At 37.2% G+C, this 18,646-nt stretch overlaps 1 protein-coding gene across 11 annotated transcripts in view; it reads left to right on the plus strand.

Annotated features, from left to right (window-relative positions):
• The window catches only part of TENM3 (teneurin transmembrane protein 3), a 604,956-nt gene that overhangs the window by 548,184 nt on the left and 38,126 nt on the right, over window positions 1-18,646 (plus strand). For 5 of the 11 annotated variants that reach the window (XM_072775885.1, XM_072775884.1, XM_072775889.1 and 2 more), the window contains 6 exons: window positions 68-211; window positions 4,691-4,940; window positions 5,797-5,817; window positions 13,980-14,212; window positions 15,300-15,454; window positions 16,253-17,127. In XM_072775885.1, coding sequence (XP_072631986.1) covers window positions 68-211; window positions 4,691-4,940; window positions 5,797-5,817; window positions 13,980-14,212; window positions 15,300-15,454; window positions 16,253-17,127 — 1,678 coding nt within the window. The remainder of the gene's footprint in view (window positions 1-67; window positions 212-4,690; window positions 4,941-5,796; window positions 5,818-13,979; window positions 14,213-15,299; window positions 15,455-16,252; window positions 17,128-18,646) is intronic. The other 6 variants (XM_072775886.1, XM_072775890.1, XM_072775887.1 and 3 more) reach the window with 3 other exon arrangements.

An 18,646-nucleotide genomic window follows, 5' to 3' on the forward strand; every position in this document is an offset into this window, starting at 1 on the left:
AATAATAGAATAAATTGCGCTTCTGCCTGTGGTTGAGAAATTGAACTGTAATTTCTCTTGATTCCAGTGTCAGTTGGATATGAATACGAGTCGTGTCTGGACTTGACTCTGTGGGAAAAGAGAACTGCCATTTTGCAAGGCTATGAATTAGATGCTTCCAACATGGGTGGTTGGACATTAGATAAACATCATGTGTTGGATGTTCAGAATGGTAAGATCTTGTTCACACTTAATATCACTTACCTTCAAATTGATTCAGTTGTGGCAACATTTTATCCTAAGCATGCTGTAGGATTAGAATTAGTAGAAAAAAAATAAAGCTATATCTTTTAAAGACTATAGGAGTCTGAAGTGAGAACTACCTAATATTCTTCTTGTGGCCTTTGAATCATTCATAAATCCATCACCAAAATACTTCTCCCATTTAAATTATTTTGGTGATGCATTATAAAGTACTCTGTGATCTTCTTCACCACAGATTCATCTAGGAGTATCTAATTCTATAGTAAATCCATGATTTGATCCAGAGTGCTGTAGGAAGATTTATCAAAAGTAGAGGGAGGGGAACTCTTTTGAAAGTAAAGAAAAAAAAAATCCATGTAACTTTACCAAAATATTTCTAGCAGATCTTAATCTTTAAGTGACTAGTCTATTCTAAGCATGTAGATTTTTTTCAGTTCTTAGATTGTGAGAAAAAAATTGTTCTTCTGCACAAATTGAGTTAGATATACTCTCACCTAATTTTTTAAATATTGGGAAAAAATAAATGAATAATCTGAGAAAAAAACAAGAATTTAGAGTAATTATTTATAGTAAACCTTATACTATAAATGAATATGCTCTGAAAGTGCATATTTTGGATCTCACAAATAGACATAAATTATTTTATAAAATTTGACATGCTTAAATCTCATAAGGAATATTATTTATTTTAAACAAACTGTTCTCCTCACTGTGTGTCTAACATTGTGCCCACGTGCTGGCTACATCTTAGATCATCTATAGGTACTTTTCTAGAAAAGCAAAACCTTAAGGTGACTTACTACTCTAGCCACCTGTCCTAAACCATATCATGCTAGTAACTCTCTACGCTCCCTTTCCAAATAGCCAGAGAAGGATATTTCACAGTCTTGGCAAATCATCTAGCTTTGACTTTGCAAAGGTTTTTGGAAGGTTCAGAATTTTGAATGGATCATGTCATACAGCTAAATGTTTATGAGTAATGGTCACTTTTTCAGATTAATGTCACTTTCATATTTGTTCCTTTTTATTTGAAAAAAAAATGTTGGAACTGGAAAGGGTACATTTTAAACTTTCATTTTTTAAATATATTTTATTCATTTATTCATGAGAGACACAGAGAGAGAGAGAGAGAGAGAGAGAGGCAGAGACACAGGCAGAGGGAGAAGCAGGCTCCATCCAGGGAGTCTGATGTGGGACTCAATCCCAAGTCTCCAGGGTCATGGCCTGGGCCGAAGGGAGGCACTAAACTGCTGGGCCACCCGGGCATCCCCATTTTAAACTTTCAAATGTACTAAATCTAAGTTGTGTCCAACCCAGTACTTGAGAATGCCAGTGCCTTCCCTCTAAAAGAAAATAGTACTGAGCAAATCAGTAGTAAGAGGAAAAACAAAACAGAAAAACCCTCCATACCTTTCCCGCTTTACAGCAGTGTGGAACTCTGTCCCTGTTCCAACTGTATCCTGGACATAAGATTGCCATTCACTTAGCACCCCAGAAGGCTGGGAGCAGAGCCGATAGCTAGTGCCATGTGCAGCACGCGCTTTGGAGAAATGAGGCATCCAACCATGAAGGATGCTCCGTATGTTATCCCTAATCGTCCGAGGTGTCTGAAGCAGTGGTATTTCGGTCTGTCATGCTAGTAACACAAGGCTTAGTTGTAGTCTTTCAAAATGCAAGCCATGTGCCAAATGTGCTCATGGCTGCTCTTGATTAAGTTATGTGAAATTGGAGTGCCTGGGTGGCTCAGTGGGTTAAGAGTCTGCCTTTGGCTCAGGTCATGATCCCAGGGTCCTGGGATCAGTCCCTGCTGAGTAGGGAGCCTGCTTCTCCCTCTCCTCCTCGCTGCTCATGCTTTCTCTCACTGTCTCTCTCTCTCATATACATAAAATCTTTTAAAAAGTTCTGTGAAATTATATTTCACACAATTTGACATATTGCTAGATTCCTTCAGAAGTTCTTTATAAACAAAATCAAAGGGTCTTCTCCAGGAGCATATTATTATCATGAGCATATAGGTTAAAGTTCATAACTGATTACCCCAGCATTTCACCAAGATGTTATGAACCAGTAGGGGGTCTACAAGCAAAAAACTTCAAGAAAGCCCATACCATAAAGCCCATATCATAACAATGTTGAATTATACCATTATGATCCCCAATACTGAGTACAGTATTCAGGTGGATTTGAAAAACTTGTAGGTATTCTATATATATATATATATGTAATAAAAATACACACACATGCTTTCTCTACCAGAATAATATATAGTTCAGTTTCATTAAAAGATCAGTAAAAACTGGGCTACCCAAAATTCTGTCCTCCAAAAAAAAATGCTATAAATTATAAAATATATAGTGTTTTAAAAAGCGAGGTAACCTAATTCACAGGGAAAACTGATTGTGATTTCAAATTGTATCTGAAAACAGTTTGACAAGTAGTGGCTTCTCAAAGTGACATGTGTCTAATTGAATAAGCAAAGTGATTTGTAATCATGACAAGGTAGATGAGCTATGAAATGTATTAAAAAAGAAGGCCAAAATGAAGACACTGACAGGTGTTTGCAGGCCTGGAATGTGGAAGTAAATATTCTAATCTTCATCTTTCTCTTCTGTCATAATAGAGGAGAATCATGAAGGACCAGTCGTTTAAAGTAATGACTGAATAAATCAGGCTCAGCAGAGCACTAGGCTGGCTTGTAGGATTCTTCCGGTGAAACTTACAGACCTGGCTCTTATAGGAAAATATAGTTCCCTAATCGTCAAATAATGTAACCACAGAAAGAAGAATCTGTTTGATATCATTAATGTATTCTTTGAATATTCAAGGCAAAGGGCTTTTCACATGTTGTGAGAATCCAGGCTTATTTGGGTTATTTCCCTTAAATTTCAATAAACCTATTTTATCTTTCCTGATATCTTCTTGTAAATTTTCTGTGATTATTACATCACTCAAAAAGCATTTAAAAAGTAATCATAGAATCCACCTAAAAATGTGCTGTGCTATAAGAGGAACATAATTATTCTGATCTCTTCTTCACTTTAAAATTATCCCAAAGTGGGAGGAAAAAACACTTTCCTGGGTTTCCTGTTTGTACTTTCATGCACTGATTCTTTTAACAGTATATCTGTGAAAAAGTATAACGATTGGCTTAAAGAACTGCTTTGAAGTAGAAAATATTCAATAAGTATATAATACGTACAACTCCAAAGTCAAAGCAGCAGTTGGTTTATATAGATAATGACACTGAGGAGTGTCATGAAATATGGATGGGACAATCACAGCTGACCATCCAGTGTACCTCAGACCAAATGAAACCATTGATCTGCTCTCAATATAATAATGGCAAATGAATAAAATTAGAATTGCAACTCCTACCTAGTTTCTAACTATGAAAACATATAATATTCATTGGGATTTTTTTTCTCAGCCTTTCATTGAAGATCATAATGGAGCAGACTGGCATTTTGTCTTAAAATTATTGGCACTTTCATGCCTTAAAGCATAATTCTCTTTAAATAATTAATTGCCCTTCCATAACAGTTTTGTTATGTTTGGACTTTTGAATAATTGTGTGTGTGTACATCCTCATGTCAGGTAAGATTATAACCAAGAAAAATGTTCTTTGACAGGATAGTAGGATGTAAGGGGTTTAATATTTATTTTCCATAAAGTAGTTTTCACATTTTCAAGATTAGTGATAAACTCGTAAGGGAGAAATTCATATTTGTGGCACACATACTTATGGATTGGATTAATATATTTTAGCCACATTTAGCAATTAGGGAAACTTGTTATCCCCTAAAGAATATGTAGAGCATGGTTCTCAAACTTGGTTGCACATTAGGGTCATCTGGAGACTTTTTTTTTTTTTTAAGATTTTATTTATTTGAGAGAGAGAGAGAGAGAGAGAGCGCCCACAAGCAGCTGGGAGAGGCAGAGGGAGAGGGAGAAGTAGACTCCCTGCTGAGCAGGGAACCAGACAGAGGCTTGATCCAGGGCATCAGGATCAGGACCCGAGCCACCCAAGTGCCCTATCTGGAGAGTTTTTTTTTTTTTTTACAAGGCTGTCCCCCAGACCAATTAAGTCAGAATCTTTCAAGATAAGATCCAAGCATTAGTATTTTTTTTACAGCTCCACCAGTCAATTACAATGTGTAACCAAGTTTGAGAAACCAATATTGACAATTTGGGCTCTTAATTTTTCTGGTTATTCCTTCCCTTACATTCATAACAGACAGCATTTTTGGCATATCCTTTGTATTTTGCCAAATAACATTTTACACCAGGTAAATGAATAGAGTTCTTGTTCTTTCCAAGAGAATTTGAAGTAAGTTTTTCCAGGCTGTATCTACAAAGCACTGAATTTTAGTTAAATCTAGAGCAAACATATTTACTTTTCATCTTTCTACTTTTTAATCACAAGAAAAATGCATTTTATGTCTTCTAGGTATACTGTACAAGGGAAATGGGGAAAACCAGTTCATCTCCCAACAGCCTCCTGTTGTCAGTAGCATCATGGGCAACGGCCGAAGGCGCAGCATCTCATGCCCAAGTTGCAATGGCCAGGCTGATGGTAATAAACTGTTGGCCCCCGTTGCATTAGCTTGTGGGATCGATGGCAGTCTATATGTAGGGGATTTCAACTATGTTCGGCGAATATTCCCTTCTGGAAACGTAACGAGTGTTTTAGAACTAAGGTATGTCTTTCCTTAATTTGGGCTTTTTTTTTTTTTTTTTAATTTTATTTTTAAGTAATCTCTGCACCCAACATGGGGCTCAAACTTACAACCCCAAGATCAAGAGTTGCATGCTCTACCAACTGAGCCATCCAGGCACTCCCTTAATTTGGGATTTTTACCAAAGCTAAGCATGTCTTTATTAAGAGTTCAGTCTTTATGTAACATTTAGTCTAATGTAACATTTTATTTACGTAAGTATAATTTCCCAGTGTTTAAAGTTCTCCCTGAAAAGAGATTAGATTCTTGGTTAAAGTTGGGAAAAGCACAACACATATACGCTGTACCATAAATATATAAAAGAATCTATAGTCAGCCAACATACACAATGTCACTGATTCCAGGGCATTTTCTCTGCTCCAGTAGGCCAGAACCATGATTTTTAAATACCTTTAGTTGTCTTAAAATTGCCTCATGATATAGGTTGTTATTCTTTTATTGCATATTGGTTGAAATTAAGAGAGAAAATATTTCCCTACAATATCCAGACATAATAGTAAATGAACTAAGGCTATAACTTTCCATTAGAATATTGGATCTTCAAGTTGGGGTAATCCATTAGCCATAATACCAATAGTTAAAGTAACAAATTGTTGCTTTGCTTTGTTCATATAAGCGCAATTATTAAAATCATCCTATTCTGTAAATTATTTGATAAGCCTTGGCCTACAAAATTCATTTCCAGTGTTACTTCTGCTTAAGTTGGCAATTTTCCATTCAAATAATTAAAATCTCCGTATGCAAGTTATTATATCTTAAAAACTTTTTCTAACTGTGCTCTTTTTTTTCCCCACCTTTTTTATCTGCTTCCACCAAGAAATAAAGATTTTAGACATAGGTAAGCATTTTGCTGAAAGGTTACTGTTATGTTTCCAAATGTCCTTTTTACATTTTGATGTGATTCTCTGACATTGTTTCCTAAGAGCATTTCATCATGAGAGAGGAAACTCTGTATCACAGAACATCTAAGGAATTAAAACTGCTTAAATGAACCATTATTTAAGTAGCATATTGCAAATAACATTATGCAATATAATGTGAAAAGCTATTTTCAAGTTAGTTAATAAAATAAATTTTGTCACAAAAAATTACTATAATGAACCTGTCCATATAACAAAAAATACTTCTAAACTTGTTACTGGCTCACATAATCTAAGCCACATTGAACAGAACCAAATCTGAAGCAGAGTAGGAGAGTTTAGGACAAATTTAGTTTGACCAATAATCGGGACAGAACCTGGTTTATTGGACCTAAAGCTTATTCAATGTCAAGGATTCTGTTTAAGAAAAAGAATCTAAAAATATTTGCCAAGATCATGTAATCATGTTCCCTGAGACCTGGCTGGTCTTACAAGGAACCCATACAAAGGAACACTAAGGCTTTGTTAACTTCCTGGTAAATTCATCACTGCTGTAGTTTATAATTTCCCAAGTTGAGAGAGTTACTAGATTTGAGTGTTAAGAAGTCATGTTTGTATGGACAGTATTATGAAGGAAAAGACTTTCTTCAAAGCTAAGGGTGAACTACAGTTGAAGCAAATAGGTAGGTTCAGAAGTTTTTCAGATTCTATTTGCTATGTATACTTAGCTAGAGAAGGCATAGTAAAAGCTTGTGTATAGACACTTTTGACTGAAAAACTTTCCCCAGGACAACAAAAAAGGGGTAAAAAAACAATATATTTTTAAAGTGAAGTTCACCAAAATGGCAAGACATATTGGGCCTGCTAGATCTAGTTTGTCTAGGAAAGTATCTAATGAAATGATATCAGAAAAATTAGTGATAGCGTATGTGAGATCCTTGAGATGAATACATCAGCATTACCCACTGAAACCACGTTGTAGAGATTGACAACTAGGAAATAAGAAACAAAGTTCTACTAGAAGATGAGTAGCTATTGCATATCAATATGGCCAGGCACGGCCCCATGACCTTTCCCTGAGATCCTCTATTGATCTTGTGCTATCAGCTAATAGCTCAGTCACATGCTGAGATTAACACTAAATTTCTCCAGACTGCTGAGCATGCAAAGCTCTGCTATTAGAACCCACAGCAGAATATCAAAATTTTTCTGGCCTTGCCTTCTTGGCAACTATGGAGAAAAGAGGAAAGACAAACAAGTGTGTACACCACGTAAATGTGAAAATGCTGGAGGCAGTACAGAAGGAACTATCAAAGCAGCCACCTTTTAACAAACCAGCCTATTACATGCCAGGCTCAGTGCCAGATATTTTATATACTTTATTGCAGATCCACACAATAGTCCTTTGGGATTACAGATGAGGTCATTGAGGCTCAAGGAAGCCTTGGGGAAGCCTTTTCTTCCCCAAGACACATAACTAAGGAATGGGGAGTGGAGATTTGAACCACTCTAAAAAGTGTGTTCATTGCAGTACACCTCACAGCCAGCTTTTATGTGTCCAAATGGCTGGATTTCTGTGGAATAATTCTCTGGGTATACAGAAAGCTAGATTCATTTCACAATCATTTGACAAATTACTTAGAGCTATAATCTCTCTCTCTGGGAAAAAAAAAACTACATTGATTAGAGGTTAGAGATCATTTATTATTAACAATACTTCCTAATATGAGCTCATTATGTACTAACTCATGGTGTCTGGCAGTGATACTCATTGTAATCCCTCTCTCATGATCCTCCTTAACCTTTCTCCTCTGTACTTTATCCTGGCTAAATTTGAGCTCCTGCATTTCCTTTATGCACCATGCATGTAAAATATGCTGTTTGGGCTTTATACTGATTCATCCTTGTTAAATCAGTGTTGCCTGGTCATTTCTCATATACTAGGCACTTTGACAAGTAGTAATATAAGAAAATCCATGGTCTCGGACCTCACCGTCTCGTTGGGGAAACAAGATATATATGTAACAGACTAAGTAAGCATTCATTGGCACGTTATTATATCCATGGCTTATACTGTGATAATAACTCTATGGAGGACATGATTACTGGGAGATGGGGATGTGGTAAAGGAAAGTTCTCTACAAGGTTGATATTTGACCTAGGTCTACAAATGGAGTCTGCTCAAATGGAAAAACAGAAAGTGGGGGAAGGTACGGATGGGGAGCAGTCATGAAGAAAGAATGCAGAACAAGTGAAGTTCCTGGAGTTTATGAAAAGACATGAGCAAGACCTGTTTGGAGAGGAATCAGATCTACCTGGATAGAGTAGGGGATCCCTGGGAAATCATGAGAGATACAGAGAGAAAGTCAGAGTAGAGTCAGATTGATCAGGGCCTGAGTGCTCTAAGGAATTGCTCTTCTGTCCTATAGGACAACAGAGCCAGTGGCAGCCATTGTGCCCAAAATGATGGCATACTCGGAATGGCCCTTGAGGAAGATGAATCCCGTGTCAGTGTTGAGGGTGACTTGAGGATCGGTTATTTTTTTTTTAATTTTTATTTATTTATGATAGTCACACAGAGAGAGAGAGAGAGAGGCAGAGACATAGGCAGAAGGAGAAGCAGGCTCCATGCACCGGGAGCCCGACGTGGGATTCGATCCCGGGTCTCCAGGATCGCGCCCTGGGCCAAAGGCAGGCGCCAAACCGCTGCGCCACCCAGGGATCCCTGAGGATCGGTTAGAAAGCTGTTGCCTGAAGACATGAGATGCTAGGTGCCTAAATGAGTATGTCTAGCAATGAAGGAAACCCACCCATAAAATAAAAAAGGAAGGCAGAGAATGAACATACTGTGTAAGGATGATAAGGAAGAGTAAGATGCATCCATATCCAAGGTTTTTGAGACCGTGTCATCAAAAAATGACGAAAATAGGAATTCTGTTTGCTCAGTAACTAATCATAACTGACCTCACAAAAGCAAGATACTTCAACTCACTGGAGCTTCTCTATTTGGCTTAAAAAATAAAATTCTTTTCAGATGCTGCTTCCTATTTGCGTATGTTACCTTCCTCATCCTAGCTGATAGGAGCCTGTTGGCTTTCTCCTCCTCCCCCCTGTGCTGGCCAGCATACAAGTCATGAAGCGTTTAGGGACAGATGATAGGAGGAAAAAGAAATTTGAAAATGTGTCTAAATACACAAAAATGAACAGTGTAGCCGGTTGTTCATAATTGAGTAATATATAGAAATGCATGATCCTGGTCTTTTACTGTGTTCCGTATGCTATTAATAGTCTCGTTAATTGGATTGATGGGGAAAATAAATTAATAAAACTATTCAATCACAAAATAAATATAAAACACATAGTCTTACTATTTTAAAATTCAGAATATACTGTCATACTGAATTTAATAAGTACTGCCAGGATATTTTATCAAATTAGAGTCTCTAGCTATACTTGAAGGAATGGATATAAATACTAATCAATCAACATATTAAATTTTTTACATAAAAGGAAGCTTCTGAAATCCTTAAAATTTAAGATTCTCTTAGCTATGCTAAACATTTTCCCCTATGATGTTTATAGTATTAGTTTGCAAACAAACTCCTTTTGTAGGTAGTAAATTTTAGCTCATCTCTCTTCCAATTCTTTAAAATTCCAAAATAAAGGAACTTAAATTAATTAACTCTAATGCCAGCTAGGAAGCAATAAAACACATAGGACTAAAAATCAGCTTTGTGAATTTTATATTACCAATTAAAAGATCAAAGAAAATTCCAATCACGGGTCCGTGAACTTGAATCAATTAAAGTTTTTAGAGACAAGAATATGAACGCTTGATTCAGCACTTCTTATTGACTTAATATTTAAAAATCAAACAGGCACAGAAATTCCACATCCCAAAACCCTGCTTGCAGGTATAAAAAAGTATAAAATGCAGAAAAGAGGCATTTTATTGTTATACATAAATATTATTTATGCTTTCCTGTTTGGTAGAGGCTATGGCACAATTTCCAATAAAAAGATGAAAGTGCTAATGATATCTATTCTATAGCTTGTTCTTTGCAAATATTTCTCTAGTCTAAGAAGGTTGAATTAAGACAGAATGAATAAGCGAATATAGTCTGCATTTACCATTGGATCTGTGTCCATGGAGAAGCTAGTTCCCTTTGGAATCGTGATAATCTAGGCAGTAAAGGATGAGTTCATCAAGGTGCAATATACTAAAAGTTCCTAACTTGCTTTGATTCTGCTGCCATTAGTCAAAATCTTAATGTTATTTTAAGTCTTTCTGAAATGAAAATCAATTGTACCAGAAGGCCACTGTGCTTCTCCTGGTGAACAGAGAGAGACCCCTGCAAACCATGCATTCTGTAAATCCCCACACTCCAGCTACCAACGGCCAGACATACTCAGTCACTGTAGCCTCAAATTTTCCACATGAGATGTATTACTGACTTAAAAACTCACCACCCATTTGTGCCAACACACCAACCTCCCAAGAGCTTTGGCTTTTCAGGAAGTCAGAGTGCAAATACTAGCTCACTCTCAGAAAACTCTGCTTACATCAGGTGTCCTTGAATCCCGGACCCATCCCATATATTGTTCAGAGCTTCTCTTTGTCCAGTCAACTGAAAGTTTCCAAGCTCTTTTTTTTTTTCTTTTAGTTCTTTGCTACTGATCCCTCTTTTCAGATAGGAGGGGCTGGGGCAAAAAGGAGCTCTAATTTGCCATGCTAGGCTGCACTGCAGAGAATTTATCCAGTTCTCATTTCCTCACTTTATGCTTCTGTGGGGAATATTTCCAGAGGTAAATTCTCTTCTCCAAGACCACATACTCCTCCACATTTGTTATTCTGGACAATGGAGTTGTGTGCAAAATTAGAGCCTTCATTTGGCAGACATTTTTAAAACCATTGGCATATGTTGCTTGATTTAGAAATTTCTGTATCTTCAAAGAAGGAGATGCTTCAGGACAGGAAATACCAAATGTGAGCACCACTTTGGACATTCTCTTATTACTATCCCACTGGAATAAAACTGACGTCAATAAAGGCAAAGCTTATGACTTGAATGTCCATTATTTTTGGACTCATGTCCTATAGCTCAAGCAGCTACCTCAAAAATCTGTTGTTTTATTCTCAAAATGAGGCACACCATGAAAGAGCAGGCATAGTTTTTTTTTAATATCATTTTTATCAGGGTCCTGGAGTTTTTATTCTCCTTTATTGTAAAGCCATAATTTATATAGTTAGAACTGCTCGGTATTAAAATTCTCCCCTATACACTATGAAAAGAAAAAGGCAAGGTGCAGAGCAGCATAATGGCTTTTGTGCAAAAATGTGTATATGTCTATAAATAGATACCTCTTTTAGGGTATATGCTTTTTATCATGGAATATTGGAGAGAAGAAGGGCAAGTGAGAATCCTTTCACTTTTCATTTTGTACAGTTCTGTACAGTTTATTAGTGGGTAAATAGATGGGGAGATCATGATTTAAGTTTTGGGTTGTTTTTAATCATCTTTGGATTGAAAAATTGAGTAAATATTCTTTATTTTTGAAACACTGTCCTAGAAGTTGCTCTTGAAGGATTTTTCTACAAATAGCCTTTTCCACAGGTATTTTAGAAAAGATTTGTAAAGAGGGTAAAGAAAGTGAAAGGGATTTCATGATTAAGTCCTCCTATCCCAGGTTTCTGATAAAGGACATCATTTAAATGAATAATTCTGCATATTACCCACCACTCGAAAAATTACTGAATATTCCCAGACTACCCCAAACAAAGGTCTTTGTCCTTGAGCCAAACCATATGTATCTGAACATCAAGTCCTCTTGCTTTGAGAATTCAGAGGAACGATTGATTATAATACTTCAACACTGAGAAAAAAAGACCCTGGCATGCCCTCCTGGAAATGATACCTTTCTACCCTTTGAACCTGTAAAAGGAAGAGACTTCTTGACGCTATTTTCTTAAAAGTGACCTTGTGGCTCTATAAAGGTATTTTGTATGAATACTTAACTCCAACTGAATTTACATTGGATTGCATTATTCATTTACCTTTATCATCATTACTCTAGAAACAATTCAAAGTGGATGTTTAAAAAAGGGTCTGCATTGTTTTAATAGTCTAGGATCTTATAGCATAACAACAGGACCAAGGAAACAAATGTGAACCTATCCAAATTTAGATAGTTATTTTTTTCTTAGTAATATTGCAGAAAGCTGGTCATACTTGAGGTCATTAACAGTAATTATTTCACTCCTATACTGTGGAAAGTTACAAGGCAAAAGACATATGGTGGTGTCAGAGCGGGCAGAACAAAAGCAAATATTAAGAAAAGCTAATGCTTATTGAGTATGTGTTACGTACTAGACATGTTCTAAGCATTTTACCTGTATTAGCTCATGTCACTCTGTCAGCATCCTATGAAATGTTTATTTTATTATTATTATTATTATTATTGTTATTATCATCATCATCATCATCATCACCTTTACAGATAAGGAATCTGAAGCACAGAGTTAAGTAAATTGCTGAAATTCATACATTAGTGAATGATGAAGCTAGGATTCAGACCCCAGCAATCTGGTCCAGAGATCATGCTCATAGATACACAACTGACAAGAAAATGAACTGTGTGTGTGTGTGTGTGTGTGTGTGTGTGTGTGTGTGTGTGTGTTCTCATAACCAGCCATATGACTATTTATAATTAATGTATAATTGAGGAGATAGGAAAGACTAGAGAAGTCTTTCCAATATCATGTCTTTCAAAATAGACCCAATTTGGATGAGTTGCAAACCTGTCACCAGCTGTATACCTGAAAGCCCACTCTGTCAATGTCAGGCTGTTTGTAAGGGGAAAAAGAAATCTCTTAAAATTGCCCTGAAGGTTATATTGATATGTAGCTTTTCACTTCATCACAAAGTAATCAACTACCACATTAAGGAACACAAATGTCTGTCGCACTTAAAATTTCAGGCATCAACTTAAGAAGGTGATATTGTAGCACTTAACATGGCAAGTTGACCACTTGGTACAACCCCGTAGTGCTAAAATGAGAATGAGTTAGTAAAACCAAGTTTATCATCAAGATAATGTGGAATCTGATAGATTCTTATCTGTTGACATCTTTATGGGCACACCAAATTGTTTAAACTCTTTTTAGAATTTTTTTTTCCAGAAGGCAGTATTTGCGCAACGTACAAAATTACAGCAATCCTAAGAATGTGGTGTGGAGTGTTTATAAGGAGATTAACTTTCTAATTCCAACTAAGTGTCATAATCTGTCCATTCCTTGATGTCAAGTCTTACCACTTTTTACAGTGGGACATAAAACATTTCACATTTGCATTACTTTGTATGCATAAAATTGAGGCACTATGTTCTGTGAACAAATGCTTGCATCTCACCAAATTCATAGACAGGTCTCAGAGCAGCTTAATTTACAACTTTAAAAGTAAAATGATGGATTTGCCATTCTGCCTCACTGCATTAGGCCACCAACTGAGACTGCCTCCTACACATGAGTGACCTCATTCCAGTGTTTAACCCCATAGCTCGGGACAAACATCATAACTGCCTCAGAGTGCCTTTCTGGATGATGATAGAGCAACCAGGACACGATGCTACATTTTTGTCAGGGGCAGGTGTTCACGTGATTGGGATTTGTAGCAAACAGGAGGATTCCCTCTGATGAGGCGTGAGTGAAATCAGTAGTATATTATACTTCACTAGAGTTTGACAGAGACACCCTTCCCATGGAGTAAACTTTATGTGTGTCACTCAAGGGCAATTTATTAATGGCTTTTCATCAAACCAAAAGGATTTAGAGAACTTGCTGCTCTCGTTGTTTTTGGCTAAAAGCATACTGCCTTCTAAAGGGAATAATTTTCAAGATGACTGTTTTAATAAATTTAATAAATTAGAAGCTCTGCAACGAGCAAGTGAGGAAAACAGCCCTGTCAGAGCTCAGTTATTCTTTGAAGTCGTTATTAAATATGCTGTTCATTTTCCAGTCTTTAATAATGGATTTCAGTTTATAATCAGTTTTCTCATGATCGGTTTTCTTTTGCTTTTAATTCTCCCCTGTGTATTAGGAGTAACTGTCTTGTGATGTTTATGTATGATCCTTTTTTTACAGCAGCAACCCAGCTCATAGATACTACCTTGCAACCGATCCAGTTACGGGAGATTTGTATGTTTCTGACACTAACACCCGCAGAATTTATCGCCCCAAGTCCCTTACGGGTACAAAAGATTTAACTAAAAATGCTGAAGTGGTCGCAGGGACCGGGGAGCAGTGCCTTCCGTTTGATGAAGCCAGATGTGGGGATGGAGGGAAGGCAGTAGAAGCAACGCTCATGAGTCCCAAAGGTACTACCATTTATCAATTTGGGGATTTCTTTTTATTAAAGAAAAAAAAAAAGATAGAAAACCCAGTTAGTGCCTGACTCTGTTTAATGCTGAGTCTAACATTTTACCCTCAACTGTGTTCTAGAAAGCTGTTTCACATCTAGTGTTCTTTCAAAGCCATTTAGCGTGAAACTGCTAGAATCCTAAGTTGATTTTACAGTAAATATGAGGCTCTTGGCATTTGTTATCATACCATTTTTTTCAACTTTTCGAAGAATAAAGCAACTAGTCCATAGTATTCAGGTCACATCCTGTTAAACTTCAAGAAGTGTCCAGATTCTTTCATTGTCCTGGAATCTCTTTGTCATGAATGAGTCCCAGGCCTCTTTAAAAACCATCACTAAGCAACGCTATTAGTCCTCACTCAGTTTGGAGCTATTAAACTTTTGTTTCTATGCCATGGGAAAAAATGCTTGCTGTGAGGAATTTCTAGAGGTAACAAGGGCTAAAATTCTATGTGATAAAGGTTTCTAGCTTTTAAACCAGTTGGGACTGACTCCTTGCTCATGTATTATGCTATTCATTACAGTGTTTTTTGGTTTGGGTGTTTTTTTTTTTTTTTCCATTATAGCTAGCAACTGTTATGTGAACAAGGACTGGAAAAAAGCATTTGTTGTACTGAATTATTCATAATAGCAAATTTCATTGTAACAAGGTCAACGAAACACTAACCTTGGCTTAGATCTATTTTTGTTAGAATATAGTTACTCTAAGTTCAGAGTAAGAGAATTGGACCTGTTTCTATAATTGAGAGGTGACAACATTATACAGAAGTTATAATTGTATATTTAAAATGCAGTCACTGCCTATCTGATTTGTACACTAAGTGGAGATTCTTACAAATTTCGACTATTTCTTGATTACATTTTAACATTGATTTGTGTTTTAAATGCCTCTGTTGGGTTTGTCCTAATGTATTTGCAATCTGCAATCCTACCTGCTACCGGTCACCCATGTTATCCTTGGGGTTTGAGTGTTGAATTTAATGATGAGCCTGTGAATGTGAATCACATTGAAAAATCGGTCACACTTATTTCTCTTTGAAAAGGGATGGCGATTGATAAGAACGGATTGATCTACTTTGTTGATGGAACCATGATCAGAAAAGTTGATCAAAATGGGATCATATCAACTCTTCTGGGCTCTAACGATCTGACTTCAGCCAGACCTTTAACCTGTGACACCAGCATGCACATCAGCCAGGTAGTTTAAAATATTAAGCTGCTTGTTTGTTTTTCTTCTAAGTATCCTGGTTTCCTAGGTCAGTAGTCCATGTTAAACTGGATATATCATGTGTGGCCCCATATTAAACTGGATATATCATGTGTGGCGTTCATGGTAATAAAGCCGTTCCATTTAAATGTATTTCAGGAGCTGATAAAAAGTTATTTTCTTTTATCGTTCTGCATTTGATGAATTCAATGAGATTACAGAACAATTAGCACTTAAGAAATGCTAAAGCATCCGTAATAAAATACCAGTAAAGTAGCATGCAGATATTCCAAAAAGAACAAAACAGCTTAAATCTCTAATCTTTTGATCACACGAGCTTTTTAAGTAGTAGAGAGCCCACTATGATTAGTCCCTAGGGACTTATATTTAGAATTAGGACCTTTACCGTTGGCTTGATTGAAAACACAATAGAACGCTAATGTATTCATAACCTAGAAAGCCTCAATGTTTGGCGGTTATTACTGCTATAGGAACATATGTGTTCCTATCTCATTGATACCTCTTAACTCCCTGCTTAGAGATTCGTTTGCTATTTGGCTATAACTTCCAAATCTTTCAGGGAGCTGCGTTTTTAACTAAAATGCTATTTCCTACATTTGTCTCCCCTCGAAATTTTTAAGTTGATTTTACAGTAGCTCGTCCAGGAAACAATTTTAAAACAGTTGATCAAATTAAGGGTAATTTCCTCGAATGGTCTAATTTACTCTTCTGGCAGATTAACTACAGCACAGTCACTGACTAACCAGACCCTTTCTTTCTATTATGAAGGTACGTCTGGAATGGCCCACTGACCTAGCCATTAACCCTATGGATAACTCCATTTACGTCCTGGATAATAACGTGGTCCTGCAGATCACTGAAAATCGTCAAGTGCGCATTGCTGCTGGGCGGCCCATGCACTGCCAGGTTCCGGGGGTGGAATATTCCGTGGGGAAGCATGCAGTTCAGACAACACTGGAATCTGCCACTGCCATCGCAGTGTCATACAGCGGGGTCCTGTATATCACTGAAACCGACGAAAAGAAAATCAACCGAATAAGGCAGGTCACCACAGATGGGGAGATCTCCCTGGTGGCGGGAATCCCTTCAGAGTGTGACTGCAAAAATGATGCCAACTGTGACTGTTACCAGAGCGGAGATGGCTATGCCAAAGATGCCAAGCTCAGCGCACCTTCCTCCCTGGCTGCCTCCCCCGATGGCACCCTGTACATCGCAGACCTGGGCAATATTCGGATCCGGGCCGTGTCAAAGAACAAGCCTTTCCTTAACTCTATGAACTTTTATGAAGTTGCCTCTCCAACTGACCAGGAACTCTATATCTTTGACATCAATGGCACTCACCAATATACTGTAAGTTTAGTCACTGGTGATTACCTGTACAATTTTAGCTACAGCAATGATAACGATATTACCGCGGTGACAGACAGCAATGGCAATACCCTTAGAATTAGACGGGACCCGAATCGGATGCCAGTTCGAGTGGTGTCTCCAGATAACCAAGTGATATGGTTGACAATAGGAACGAATGGATGTTTGAAAAGCATGACCGCTCAAGGACTAGAATTAGTTTTGTTTACTTACCATGGCAATAGCGGCCTTTTAGCAACTAAAAGCGATGAAACTGGATGGACAACGTTTTTTGAGTAAGTATATCCAAATTCTGCTTTGATTATAAAATGCTGTGATATAGTAATGCAATCTAAGGGCATTACTTACAATCTTAAGGGCAGGTGGGATCCGGTTTGGGGGGACCTGGAGCTTCTGTCTCTCTAAAAAAGAAGAAAAAACTAGACCAAAAAAAAAAAGGGGGACCCAGGCAATGAGAAATTCTAAAGCTTACATGCCATTGGCATCACGGTCAGTCTACTTCTGCTTAAGGGTTGACATTGTGCTCCATACAGATCTAATGTATTAACAGCAAACCTTTGGAGAAGTGGACTACAGCTTTGGTTTTAGGCATAAACCCTCTGGGTTTACATTAGCCCACGTGATAAAGCTGCCACTACAGAGGAACTTTAAAAACATTCACAGTGAAGTTAGCTATTTACGTTAATGCTACAAATGTCCTTCTTAGCAGAGAGAAGGCCTTAACTTCTTACAATCAGTTTGTGGAGAATCTAAACTGTACTTAAAAGGACCTTTCCACTAAATGCAAATCAGCAAGTGCTGGGTTGCTGTGGAAGCGTATGAAAAAGGATGAGGCTCATCCTGCCAGGATATTCTTCTACTAAATATGTGAGTGGTGGCCCAGGCAGTGTGCTATTTGAACAGTCACATTTTGCGAGGTCAATCAGAATGAAATGAGAATCAGCCATTGTATATTTTATGGGATATGTACTTTGCAGTGAACGCATATGTAAAATCATTTTCGATTACTGTTCACTTCACTAACATCTCACAAACCATAAGGGGAAATTAGATGTACAGAGATGGCATGTTGACAAATGCAAAATAGTCCTTGAAATGAATATTGAGTTCCTTAGTGTGATTTTTACAATGATGTGCTGGAGCAAAAGTGTTTTCTGTAGAGTACACCTCTAAAATTATAATAAAAGTCAGTAGAAAAAATGATCCAATATACAAATATTTTCTGTACAACTTTTCTGGAATGGATCTTATACATAAAGCTGAGTTCTCCTGTAGCTTGAATTGCTTTTCTTTTTTGACAGATTCCCTTTTAATAAAATGAATGTTACCCAGCAGCATGATTTTGTCAGAGGAACAAACCTTTTCAATTGAATTACATTAAAATTCTGTTCTTAGCATTCCTTTTGCTCATTTTAGGATCGCAATAGGAAAGGAATAAATTGGAAGTTAATGGAAAGCACTTCCTTTGCACCATTTTCAAAGTGATAGCAGGCTATATTGCCAAAGAGGCAAAAAAAAAGAGTCCAGGAAAAGTGCTACCATCAGATGAGACTGGGCAGGAGAGCTGCTCTGATTTTAAGACTTTCAGGAAATGATGGTGGCATTGGTAGGGTTTCAGTTTAGTTAAAAGCAGGGAGGAAAAAAAATAGAGAAATAAGTTTTTAGTACAGTCTAGGACTCAAGCTCTGCTCTGTCAGCCTCTTTGAAATGTGTCCTTATTTGTTCGCAGGAAATGACACCTGCATAGAGGTTCATTGTGTGGGTGACTACTGACACATGAACTTCTTGCAGCAG

The sequence above is a fragment of the Canis lupus genome, chromosome 15, assembly GCF_048164855.1.
Source record: "Canis lupus baileyi chromosome 15, mCanLup2.hap1, whole genome shotgun sequence".
NCBI classification, from domain to species: Eukaryota; Metazoa; Chordata; class Mammalia; order Carnivora; family Canidae; genus Canis; species Canis lupus.